The following is a 13,228-nucleotide window of genomic DNA, read 5'->3' as shown; positions in this document are numbered from 1 at the left end:
AGGCTGTTAACAATGCTTGCAGAAACACCAGCTAAGACACCATCCTGCTCCAGCCGAAGGGCTTAATTTTGCCTTAATGCTGGCCTTAGACACCGACTCCCTCATGAAATAGGACTCTGCTACACCATGTTATCATTTTTAAAAATTGAGTTAAATTTAACCCCAAATACTGTTCAGGTTTTAAGTGTACAGTTCAATGAGGATTTGGGTGTTTGTTTTTTTTTTTAAGGTTTTATTTCTAAGTAATCTCTACATCCAAAGCAGGGCCTGAATCCCAACCCTGAGATCAAGAGTCACATGCTCCACCTACCATGCCAGCTAGGCACCCCCAGTTCAATGAGTTTTGACAAATGTGAACCCCCGTGAATTATAAGATTTTGGTACACAATCAGCTAATTTAGAGAAATCACAAGATTCCATAGAACTGTTGGAAGGAGTATGGGGTTTGGAGTCAAGAGACCTGGTTACCTGGTCAAGCCTCTGCCATGAACCAGCTGTGTGACTTTGGGCAAGTACCTTCCCTTCTTTGAGCCTCTGTTTCTGATCTGTACAGTAAGACTGATTCTAGGGGGCTTCTTCCCGCTGTAGGCCCACTGACATGACAGGTGTTGAAAGAGGTCACACCAGACTTCCTGAAATTATGGAGAGCTGTTGTGTCCTGCCTACATTTGCAAAGTGAGTGCACCCCACCTGGATCCTTCCAATCAGATTCCGGAAGAAGAGAAACTGAAGAAATAATAATTACAACAATAAACAAAGATGTCAGAAATCTGCCAAACCGAGCCCTGCATCCTGTAGGAATGTACCAAATGCTTATAAATAAATCCTTCTCAAATTTGTTTGCTCCAGTGCATTAATGAAGGAATATTCTGAAGGGATTAGCTTCAAATTCACAACAAGTATCAAAAACACACTGTTTGCCAAATAGGTTGAGTTTAGCCAATTTTGCTGTTTGGGAGCTGATGTGACTTGCTAAAAGACAAAAGTGCTCTCCAACAACATAAGACAAATCCCTCACATCCACAGAGCATTTTTTCACTTCCCAAAGCCTTCGTATTTATTTCTCATTTGACCTATACATCAGTTCTACGACAGGAAGCAGGACAAGGATTATTCTCTTTCCCTTTTTCAGGTGAGGTCCCGAAGCCTGGAAAAGTAAATACAGTAAGTATTCTCATAATTACCAGCGAGCCCACCCCTCTGGATTCCCAGCCCTGTGTCTTTCGACTGGGCCCCACTGTCTCTTTTGCAAACAAATCTACCAATCCCAAGAACAGAGTCCAAGAAGATCTAAAAACAATAATAACAAGGAGAACTCTCATAGGTAGTAGTTAATAAAAACAGACATGTATCGCCTTTACACTAGGTATTAATGCTTGTAATTTTCCCAACAGCCCAACGAGGGTTCTCCCTATTTTGCAGAAGATGAATGGAGGCACAGAGACAGTTCATGGCTTGCTCAAGCTCACACAGCAAGGAGGTGCCAGAGCGGGGATTCTGCCCGGGCCCGTCAAGGCCCAGACTTTTGCCCCTAATGCTACACTGCCTCATGTTCCACCATGCTGCTGAAAGGGCTTCCTAAAACTATTCGTCGGTGAGATGAGCGGCCCTAAGAGTCAGCGAGGGCCCTGTTCCCAGCACTTCAAGTGGAATCTGGGTGATCATGATCACTACTGAGCAAGGTTTAGGGGTCCCTTCTACCCAGAGATTATAGGATTTGTTGAACACTCCCAAAGAGTCCAGTCTTTCCTATCACGACAGTGACAAGTCTTCTTGGCCCTTGAGTTTCCAGACTGAACATCCTCTCCCACTTGGCTGTGCAGGGATCATCCTGGAAATCTGACAGCATTGTTCCCAGCCCAGGGACTGGGGAGGAGGGACAGCAAACATGAAATTACAGGGTGTCTGCTGCCTGATTAAAGCAGCGCGCCGTGTGCAGCGCTGTGGTAATGCAGCATACCAGGCTCACTCCTGGGCCCAGGGCCCAGATATTAGTCACAGAACCACCGTCAGAACTGCAGAGGTTCTCAGCAGCAGCTCATTCAAGCACTGCTTTTCACACGTGGGGAGACAGAGGCCCAGAGAGGGGAGGCGACTTGCCAGAGGCCACATAGCATTCGTTCAACCAAATTTTAAGTGCCTACTGTGTGAAGCACTCTACTTGGGACTGGGAATTCAGGGTGAACAAAACAGCCACAAGCTCCAGTCCCATGGAGTTTATACATTATTGGAGAAAATGGGCAAAAGGAGATAAGCACATAAAGTCAGAGATTGTGATCTGTGGTAGGAAGAACATGGAGTACTCCAGCCAAGTCGATCTAGGGCGGTCTCTCTGAGAAGGGGGTGCAGCTTAAACTGAGGCTTGAAGGATGGGAAGTGTATGGTGTTTGTGTGTGTGTGTGTGTGTTGGGGGCCACGTGGTCTAGGCCATGGGAACTGTGCCCTAGAGCCCCCAGGCTGGGGAGAGCTCCATGTGTTTGAGAAGCTGGTGCAGGGCAAGGGCAGGGTAGGGGAGCAGAGAGGAGGAGTCAGAGGTGGATGGAGTCTGGAGCACATGGGGTCTTGCGGGCTGAGGTGACAGGTCTGGAGTTTATTCCTGTTGTGTTACAGAGTCGCCGGAGGGTCTCTTGCAGGAGAGTGGCAGGCATGCCAGAACATTTCCTGCTTTTCTTGGTTGAGGGGCCCCCCGGGAGCCCCATCACCCTAGAGGCTGGCAGAAAACACATCAGGCATTGCTACTCACACAAAATGAGCCTGGCTATTCCTCGTCTTTATCTACTGATCTCTATGCACTTTATCCACATTAAGTAATGAGGCCACTCACATTATTTGAGGTTCTCTCTTCCTACCATGTGTTGCAGATCTAGAAACTCAAGTGCTGTGGGACCCTGGGGGAGTTGGCAAACCTCTCTGATCTAGTGACTGTTGCTGGGACACGTAGTCAGGCATCTTCATCAGCTTGCCATGGCCTTTTCCCACCTCATTCCTGTGACCAGCACTCATCCTCTTTGTCAGAGAGGTATGAAATGTGAGAAACTGGGGCACCTGGATGCCTGGGTGGCTCAGTTGGTTAAGCGTCTGCCTTCAGCTCGGGTCATGATCTCAGGGTCCTGGGATCGAGCCCTGAATCGGGCTCCCGCTCAGCGGGGAGTCTGCTTCTCCCTCTCCCTCTACCTGCTGCTCCCCCTGCTTGTGCTCTCTTTCTCTTTCAAATAAATCAATAAAATGTTAGAAACTGCCAGGATACGAAGAACCTTCCTGAACATTCAGACTTCTTTTTTTAAACGGAAAACTAAAGTCCAGAGAAGAAAAGAGACTTTTCTAGTTTCCATAGGAAGTAGCAGGAGAGCCAGAGCGGGGAGGCAGACCTCTTCCTACATCCCTTTGTCTATACCACTCCCAGAAAGGGAGTCAGTGTTTCTCAAAGGGAGTTCCACAAATACCCAGCTCAGATCTGCTCTGTATTATATGAGTTTGGGGAATGTTCTCTTTCTGAGAGATTCACCGTGAATGGTAAAAACCCCGAGCTATCCCACAGCAAAACGTTTATTTTACATTGCTTAAACCCAATGTCTTCCCAAATGGTTTGGTGACAGATTCCATCCTGGTGGACTACCTATTCACATTCTGGAGAATTTACCTTGGGAAGTGCCACCCTAAACAACAACAACAACAACAACAACAAAAGCCTGTTACAGACCCTGCCATTATCCTTATTATTCTTGCTATTATCACTGAGGTCAGGAGCCCTAGTTCATACTTCAGCTCATGTGATCACATCTCTTTCCAGGTGCCTTGCATGGTGCTGAGTACTCAGGGATGATGACACAGATCAATTCATCAACAAACACTGACAATGCGTATTGACTCTGGGCCTCCTGAGTCACATGGCCTCATCTGAAATAAGGGGCAGCTTATTTCTTTTCTCTTCTTGACTAAGGGAAAAGCCTGGGGAAGCGCTGCCAAGGAAACTCATCATCCCTTAAGGTCCCCAAATGCTAAAGTAATCTGCCCTACCTCATACCCTCCCTTCCATTCTGGACAAAGCCCACTCCCTAATTCTAAGTTTTAGCTCATGTACAGCCACCTGCAGGAAGGCTTCCCTGATTACCTCTCCCCTGCCCTTCTGGCCTGTGCTCATCTTTAGTCTCCAGAACTTGTCTACACCATGTGTTGTGTGACTGGCGCCATATGAGCCTATGCTCATGAGGGTAGTTGGCTGCTTGGCTCTGAGTAACAAACACCAGAGGAGGGCTTAGGCCTGACCCTCACAAGTGTGTGCTAGGCCCATCTAATCACACTTAAATTCAGTTAAAAAAAATACTGTGTGGGCCAAACAAAACACGCCTGTGGGCTGAAATTCGCCAGAAGGCTGATAGCTTGCGACAGCTAGAATATGACCCGGAGAGGGAAGGTTTGCTTTTGGAATAGTGGTCCGGGAGCTGCCATCAGCTAGCATCAGGGTTCCAGATAAACACCTCATCTTTCTGAGAGTTGGTTTCCTCATCTCTAGATTAGGGTATCATTTGTTCTTCGTTTTGTATGTGGGATTCGAAGAGTGTTTCTCTTGATTCTGTGCCAATGACAATAATAGCAAACGTTTATTCAGTGTGTACTATTTGTCGGGCACCGTTCTAAGCACTTCGTGTGTATTTACTCACTTAATCCTCACAATAACCCTAACGGTCATGCTGTTATCATCTCCATTTTACAGATGAGAAAACCGACACAGAGAGAGGCAAAGGAACTTTCTCAAAGGCATAATGAATTTTCTCAGGCAAGTATTTTCCTTTCACGATTTTATAGATGGAGACAGTAAAGCTCAGAAAAATGAAGTAACTTGCATAACATCACACAGCTAGGAAGTAGGCAAACCTGAACCTGAACCTAACTCTTTTGACCTCAAACCCTTTACCCTTTTTACCTGTGCTATAGGTAAAGGACAGGCAAGTGGTCTGTGATGAGAACACTGCTAGTGTAGGGAGTTTTGTTCCCTGGGACAGAGAACATGTCTTGTCCTTTATTGTTTCCACTCTAGTCCCCAGGTCAGGGTCCTTTTGTTCTGGGAGCTCAGTACTTGTGACTGATTACAGTCATGTTGCCAGGAAAATTGCCTTCTGCCTTCGTTTTGGCTGCTAATTTCCACCTCTCTCCATGAACTTGGATGTTTCCAGACCCTGGAATGATTGAACGTAGTTGTCTGAGTTTGTCAGACTGGTGGAGCAGGGGGGTGGAGGGTTGCATTTCAAAGTGTGCTGTGTCTCCTGTGGGGTGGTAGAAGGGTCTGGAATGGGAGGGGTATGACCTGGGTTCTCACCTTGATTCTGTTGCCCCGGCATCCTGGAGCAATTAACTGAACTGGGAGCCTCAGTTCTTCAGCTGCCAACTGGGGACCATCACATCTGTCCTTCTCCATGAAAGTCCTTTGGGAAATGCAATAAGCACAAACAGAATGTGGGCAGCTGTGAAGTAAGGCAAACTGTAGGTGCTCACTAGATGACACAACTTACTGTGGGAAGGGAATTTGCAATGATATGGAGACAGTGCTCATAATACAGTGTTAAGGTGGGGAAACAAAAAATAAAACTGCTGAATGTGCAATATGATCTCAATTATGTAATTATGTAAAACATACATAGAAAAAAGACTAGAAGAATTTTGTAAAACATACATAGAAAAAAGACTAGAAGAAAATACACCAACATGTTGCCAGTGATTTCCCCTGGGCTGTGGGCTTATATGTGGGTTTTACTTTGCTAGACTTAAAAATATTTTCTGTTTGTTAAAGTTAGCACATTCTGTTTTCATATTTTATCATTTAAAAGTACATATATATTTATTACATACAATATATATTAAGTATATATAAAATTTAGCACTTGGCCCTTGACAGTGTCACTCTAGCTACCAAAACACTGATGTGATCAGGAGTGATCCTGTAGTTATTCATTCATTCATTTCTTTTCCAGAAAATACATTGAGGGCCTGCTGTGCATTAGGCACCACTGATGAGTGCAATAAGGGACACTAAGAAGAATGGGTTGCAATCCCTACCCTCAAGAAACCTTACAATCTCGATGGAGAATAAGGCATACTCATAAGTAACCATAATTAAGGGCAGAAAGAAAGTAAAAAATACCATATGCTTTAGGGAAATTGCCACTAGGAGTTAAGAGTGGGGAGAAATCTATTCTAGCTGTGGAAATTAAGTAAGATTTTGTGAAGAAGTTGGCATTTTGTGCTGAGCCTTGAAGGACAAGTAGAATTCTGGACAAGTGGAAATGGAATGACATTACTGGCAATAATACATGTAATGAAAGGTAATATTTACTTACCACATACTATGTGCAGCCACTGTGCTATTAAATTACACACATTAACTCCTTTAAAGATCACTGAAGCTCTACGAGATAAGTAGTTTATTATCATCTCCAATTTACAAGTGGGTAAACTGAGGCTTAGAGAGAAGTTAAATATTTGCTCAAAGGCACCAGATGGTCCAGCTGGGATTCGTACTCAGGACCTCGCTCTGAACAGGAACCTCACAGTGAGAGGAATTCCATGAATTGAGGCATGAAAGCATGGGGCCCACAGGGTGAGACCCGGAGCTTCCCGAAGGCAGGAAACCTGTGTATCTTGCTCACTTGTCTAAGTCCAGGGCCTGGGCAGTACCTGGCACATCGTGGATGCTTAATATTTGTTGAAGGAAAGAAACAGCGAGTGGTCCCCTGCTGCTGGAATATAGGGTGTGGTAGAAGTGGCAGGACAGGGTGGGGTGTGAGTAGGGAGATTTTAAGCAGAGGCAGGGCTCATCAAAGTCCAGGAAAGAGTCAGAGAACTGACTCAGGCAGTGTGGTAGGCTGCACTGCAGCGGGGAGAAGTTAGTGGGCAAGCTCATCCTGTGAGACCATTTGAGAAGTGCAGGCATGCCAGGGAGGGGAGCAGGGCTGGGGGAAGAGGATAGTACCGAAGAGAAAGAGGCTGGGATGAGGCCCGTCTCTAACTCAAAATGGTGAATGTGTTAGAAGTTAAATTCTCTGTCTGACCACCTTCATTACAAACCCATTCTCCTCTTTTCCTAACCCCCTGGGGAGGCTGGGCTGCCTCTGAGCCTACTTCCTCATCTGTAAAATGGGGATAATCATACTTACACAAAAGTGTTGCTCTGGGGGTTAACCAGATCTTACGGGAACAATTAGTACTCCCCCATCCTCACCCCACTGAACTATTACTGTTTGCACTGACTTCACAAGAAGAGGTCTAGGCTGAGCCTCCTCCCACGAACTGAAATAAATTGCTTGGCATGTGCCAAAGAACCCAAGAGTTTTCAGAGTTTGGAATAACACTCCCCGGCTGGCACAGTTCGTATTGGCCAAGGCCCCTCCCTTGCTGATCCCACCCACTCCTCCATGTCTGCCTAGAGGCCTCCTGCCCAGGAGCCCCTGATAACAGAAGATAAGTTATACAGCCCAAATTCTTCCAGAAACACAAGTTCCTTTGGAAAATCAAACTGAAAGAGGAGTAAAACTGGACCTTTTACCTGTGCTCCCCACAAAAGAATGAAGTTTCATGGAAACTGTAGCTTTCACATCCATAAACGACATTGGCAGGTACTACGCTTCGCATTTTGTGGATAGACAAACGGAAGCCTGGGAAGGCAGAGAGGCTGCCCAAAGTCATTCGGCAAAGCCGGTGATGGGCTGCAGTTTATCAATCAGGTCTCCCTGCTCTCCGGGGTCCCTTGGTCCATGGGGTGACTTTCTCTGTCTCTCTTCAGGAAGTTGTCAGCACTGGGGGCAAACAAAGCACGTAATTAAATACAAATAGGTATGTGGACCCACTTGACAATTTTTAAGTTTGATTTTCTCACTCTGTGTCTCTGTTTTTAAACACATGTGTGTTGAAGCCCTGGGCACCACGCAAGTTAGTTTGATCCCTGTCACTTTCTGCCCAAAGTAAATCTTTTTTTTTTTTTTTAATTTTTTTTTTTTTTATTTATTTGAGAGAGAGAGAATGAGAGAGAGAGAGAGCATGAGGGGGGGAGGGTCAGAGGGAGAAGCAGACTCCTCGCTGAGCAAGGTGCCTGATGCGGGACTCGATCCTGGGACTCCAGGATCATGACCTGAGCCGAAGGCAGTTGCTTAACCAACTGAGCCACCCAGGCGCCCTGCCCAAAGTAAATCTTGTCTTACCTCTTTTTTAGCCTGGGGTCACATATTGCTTAATTACTTGCCCTTCTCCCTGCTGTTGGAGTTTGCTTTTTAGGGAGACAAGATTCAACATTTTTAGCATCTTTCCCAGGCCCGTGTATTTGATGGTTTTTGTGTAATTACTTGTGGATTTAGCAATGGGAGGAAGAGAGGCAGGCCTTACAGTGTGGTGTGGGTAGAACAAGGCCTAGGAAGTTACACTGCCCTTAAACAGATCACTCTGATATTTAGCTGCTGCCTGTGACCCCAGGCATCCACCTTACTTTCTTTTTTAAAGATTTATTTATTTATTTTAAAGAGAGAGCACGAGCGGGAGGGGGAGAAGGAGGAGAAGAGAGAATCTCAAGCAGACTCTGCGCTGGGTGGGAGCCTGACACAGGGCTCAATCTCACAACCCTGAGATCATGACCCTGAGATCACTACCTGAGCCAAAAGCAAGAGTCGGACGCTTAACCTGCTGAGCCACTCAGGCACCCCAACCCACCTTACTTTCTTTTCTGAATTTCAGTGACCTTTTGTGATTGAAGAGTACAGCCACAGGGCCTCGCCATGCCAGGCACACAGTAGGGACTCAGTAGATATTTGTGGCAAGAATTAATACCTATCTCTTTGGGTTATTGTGTGAATTAAATGAGATAATGTCAAATATTTCTCATAGAACCTAGCATACAGTAGCTACTCAATAAAAGCAGCTACTCTTAACTGGTTTTGATCATTATTAATATTTAGAACTGAATATAGAATGCCACAGTGGGTCAGGAATTTTAAAGACCTGAACTCAAATCCCGATTCCATCATTTTATGTAGAAAAATCTACTGGATTTAGGATCAAGAAATTCAGGGGTGAGACCTGGCTCTGCCCTGAACTAGCTGTGTGACCTTGGTTAAGTAACTTCACTTCTCTGAACCTCACTGTCCTCATCTGCAAAACAAGGAAATTGAGTAATTGTTAAGATTCCTTTTTCTAGCTCTAACAGCCTCAGTTTAAGATGTAGTCTTTTCTTTTACTGTCTCTGGCCCCAATTTGCCCATCTGTAAAATGGCACACTGGTGGTTAGGAGCCCCTTTCTGGGACAGAGCAGGCCCCGGGGAGATCCCAGTGTCCCTCCAGCCTCCAAACAGCAAGCTCGGAGGTGCTTGTTCAGCTCAGGCTGACTGCTGGGTAGTGTGAACAGGTTACTCATCCACAGAGTCCTGGTCCCCTCACAAGTTGCATGGGGGCACCTCTACCTTCTACCTCCAGTTACAGGAATATGGAACAGAATGACCAACAATGACCCTAATGGCCCTTATTAACAAAGTTTGGAGAGGGCTTAGTGTGAATTACCTCTTCAGGAAATACTTATCAGTAAGTACGATAAAAAATAGTGCATTTGAATGGCAAGGTGCAATGATTTACCTTCTGATTAAGGGCATATATAATGCAATTATGAAGAATCCTGCTTAAATTCATTGAGATTCCTGTAATCATTACCTTTCTTGGTACCTCTTTTGAGGCACTGGCCTCCATCTCTCTAATTTACACAGCACTTTGACTAACACTGTCTCACTTGACTCCTTACAAAAGCTGAGAGGGTAGAAGCAAGTCAGGCATAATTTACTCCCATTTCACCACCAGGAAAGGGTACCCAGGGAAGAGGGGAATGCTCACCAAGGTGCAGAGGCTGAGTTGCAAGTTAGGGAAGAGCTGGGACTAGACATCAGATAGCCCATATGTCCCCAACAGTGCCTCTCCCCAGTAGTCATGGTTACAACCACTCTACAACCAACCTTGTCCCCTGGGGCAGTTCCAAGAGGCTATTCAATAAGCCTCCTCCCATATCCAGCCCATCGAGTGTTCTAATTCTTGCCTTGGAGATGGCCAACATCCCAGGCTGTTAGGTCTGGAGCAGGTGGGATCACAGCCCGTCAGAGAGGCCAGGAATTCTCCAAGTGAAGTGTAGGACCGGCTAATCGGTAAGCACCCAAGGGGGCTTCTTAGACAGGCAGGTTTCTACGTCCCATCCCAGACATACTTAATTCTAAAACATTTGGAATCTGCATTCAAAGTTTCCCTCATCATCCAAACTAAAGTAGCCGATCGAGTCTAACCTACCACTGTAGTAGTTAATGTCTTCATAGATACTAGACAAGCACTTGTTTACCACTTTGTCTTTCTCCACCTTAGAGTGTAAATTCCATGACGATAGAGACCTTGTTAGCCTGATTGATTGCCAAACCCCGTTTTCTAGACCCTGCAGGCCCCCACAGTACGAGGTTAATAAGAATTTATTGAATGTGCACCCAAGTTTGAAATCACTGTCCTACACAACAACTGGTTCATTTTACAATAGAGAAACTGAGGCCCACGGAGGAGACGACTGCTGCAGTTGGTAAGGAGCAGGGCCAGCGCCAGGATAAAATCTCAGATCGCCGAGTCCCAATCCTGCATCGGTTTCACTCCGCCCAAAGCAATTCTTTAGAAAAAACGAAATGCACTTGAAAGAAAAAACATTTCCTGCCTACGAACACTCGGTTTCGGGGGCTTGGCCGGGCGGAGGGCTGTTGGTAATTCGCCTCCCACTTTGAAGGCACCCTTGTCCCCAAGGGTTAACGGCCTGCCTTCGGGCCGGGGGTTCGAACCCAACTCCCGGCAGTGTCGCGGCCGAGGCCCGCGGGGAGGAGACAAGCATGGCCCGCGGAGGTGAGGGCGGCTCGCCCAAGGTCACCAAGGCGGCGCTCAGAGGGGCCAGGCCCAGGGGGCGCCAGGGAGCCGGCAGCATCGGTACGTCCTCGAGGTGGATGGGCACCCCTATCCTTCACTCTATAAATCAGGGGTGACATTAATGGCTCCTTCTCCCGAACTTGGCGTACCCAACTTAAAGAGCGCGAGCAGGCCCGGTCGGCCGCGTGGCCCGCTCCCATGTGCTCCACCTGCGGACGCTCTGACGCGCTGGCCCTTTAAGACACCTCCCCCTCTTCACCCACCCATCTCTCCTGCCCCCCTCATTGCCCTCCCTCCCGAATTGCATCAGGCACGTGCTCGCCCCCGTCCGGTCAGAGCACCCCTCACCCCCCAACCCCGGAGGTGCTCCGAGGAATCGGAGGCGAGGGGCGGGACGGGGCGAGGGGCGGGGCCGCGAGTCTGTGCGCGCGCGCTCCCGCCGCCTTCGCCCGCCCGCGCGTCGCCAAGGGCCGGCCTCGGCGGGCGCGTCCCCGCTGCGCCGTCCCCTCCCCTCGCTCGCCGCGTCGCGAGGCGCGCGCCCGCCCGCCGCCTGCCGCGGATCGCGTGGTCGCCTCGGCTCGCCGCGCCTCTCCCCCGTCCGTCCATATTGCTGCAGCCCCCGAGCCGGGAAGCCCGGGCCGCCCCGGCGGCGGGGGGGAGGGAGGGACGGGACGAGAAGCCTGCCAGGCTCGGGGTGGGGGCGCCTTGCGAGGAACGGGCGGGGGGGGACGCGCGCCGAGGAGGCCTGGACCGCAGAGTGGGGGGCCTTCCTACCCCCCCCCGCCCCGCCAGCGGGCCTCGGATCTACGGCGGCTGCATCCCACCGCGAGCGGGGCCGCGCCTAGCGTGAACCTCGACCCTTCTCCGCAGGGACTGGGGCCCAGCGCCCCGGAGGAAGGCGTCGCGGGTGCCCTGAAAGCCAAGTTCGAGGCGGGGGAGGCAGCCTCGGGCGCGCCCGGCTTCTCCGGGGGGGCGGGCGCGCAGATGGCCACTCAGGTGGAGCCGCTGCTGCCGGGGGGCGCCCCCCTCTTGCAGGCCGAAGAGCACGGGGGTCTAGTGAGGAAGAAGCCGCCGCCGCCGCCGCCCGAGGGCAAGGGCGAGCCCGGGGCGAACGACGTCGGAGGGGGGGAGCCGGACGGCGGCGCCCGGAGACCTCGGCCGCCCTGCGCCAAGCCACACAAGGAGGGCACCGGGCAGCTGGAGCGCGAGAGCCCGCGGCCGCCGCAGCCGCCGGGCGCCGAGGGCCTGGCGGTCAGCGACGGGGAGGAGGGCGGCGGCGGTGAGCCGGGCGCTGGCGGAGGAGCGGCCGGAGCTGCGGGCGCCGGGCGCCGAGACTTCGTGGAGGCCCCTCCGCCCAAGGTGAACCCGTGGACTAAGAACGCGCTGCCGCCGGTCCTGGCCACGGTGAACGGACAGTCCCCTCCAGGTGGGTGTCCCTGCTTGCTCTCCTGGGTCCGGGGACCTCTTCCGGGGACTTGGGCGTCCCCTCCCCCAGCGGCCTTCAGGGCCCGGGGGTCCGCCACTGGTCGTGGTGACTCGGGATTTTTTTTTTTTTTTTTTTTTTTTACCTCCTGCCTAATTTGGGTCGCCGTTCCCTCTCTCACACACTCGGGAAGCCGCCCCTGCCGGAGGGCCCAGCCCCCGGGAGCCCATGGCCACCGCCTGGGCCTCAGCGGTTAGTGGGCAACGGCGTGGTCCGGGCCTACCTCGCCAAGAGAGGGTGGGCGCTGGTTTCGGTGAAAAGAGCCCACCCCCCCCTCCCGCGTGTTGGTGTCGAAGACGGTTTTTAGCCTAACCCTTTCTCGGGAAGCCCCTCTTCCCACTCCGCCCCACGTTCCCCGTTTTGGTAGCGTTGCGATCGTCCCCATGTTGTAAATGTTTAATGAGCATATGTCATGGGCAGCGAAGCGCCGGGTGATGAGTTCATACCGACCACACGGATTCGGGCTTTAAAAGTTAACAAGTTTTGTTCTCTGGTAGATGATATTAGGTGGTAGAATCGCCATTGGCGACGGGTTGAGGGGTCGGTTACGGGGAGAATGATAAGAGGAAACCCAACGTGTAATTGAATTCGGTGGTTTCCCTTCCCGATCCCGGGGACCTTCCGCCTCGAGAGGGAGCCGGATGGCGAGTGTGCGGGGATCCAGTTAGGGGTTGGCGGAAAATGTGAGGCGAGGAAGGGGGCATGCAGCGACGCGAGGGGCGTGTGGCGGCGGGGGAGGGAGTGGCCGGGCTGGGCGGGCGGGTGACAGTTGGGCGCCATGCGCCGCGCCGCCGGCCCGCGGGCTGCTCGCGGGCCGGCGGCTACGGATGC

The 13,228-nt window shown here is 50.4% G+C and overlaps 1 protein-coding gene and 1 long non-coding RNA gene across 4 annotated transcripts in view; both read left to right on the top strand.

Moving 5' to 3' along the window:
* Nucleotides 1-784, top strand: part of LOC123325315 — a 33,088-nt gene extending 32,304 nt beyond the window's left edge. The window contains exon 3 of the long non-coding RNA XR_006540353.1: nucleotides 589-784. This is a non-coding gene — a long non-coding RNA (uncharacterized LOC123325315). The remainder of the gene's footprint in view (nucleotides 1-588) is intronic.
* A 10,675-nt stretch (nucleotides 785-11,459) lies between these two features.
* The window catches only part of LARP1 (La ribonucleoprotein 1, translational regulator), a 52,797-nt gene continuing 51,028 nt past the window's right edge, over nucleotides 11,460-13,228 (top strand). For all 3 annotated transcript variants that reach the window (XM_021701099.1, XM_021701091.1, XM_021701086.1), the window contains exon 1: nucleotides 11,460-12,340. In XM_021701099.1, coding sequence (XP_021556774.1) covers nucleotides 11,899-12,340 — 442 coding nt within the window. In that variant the 5' untranslated portion in view covers nucleotides 11,460-11,898. The remainder of the gene's footprint in view (nucleotides 12,341-13,228) is intronic.

Source organism: Neomonachus schauinslandi, chromosome 7, assembly GCF_002201575.2.
Source record: "Neomonachus schauinslandi chromosome 7, ASM220157v2, whole genome shotgun sequence".
Classification (NCBI taxonomy): Eukaryota; Metazoa; Chordata; class Mammalia; order Carnivora; family Phocidae; genus Neomonachus; species Neomonachus schauinslandi.
This window is presented reverse-complemented; position numbering and strand designations above follow the sequence as displayed.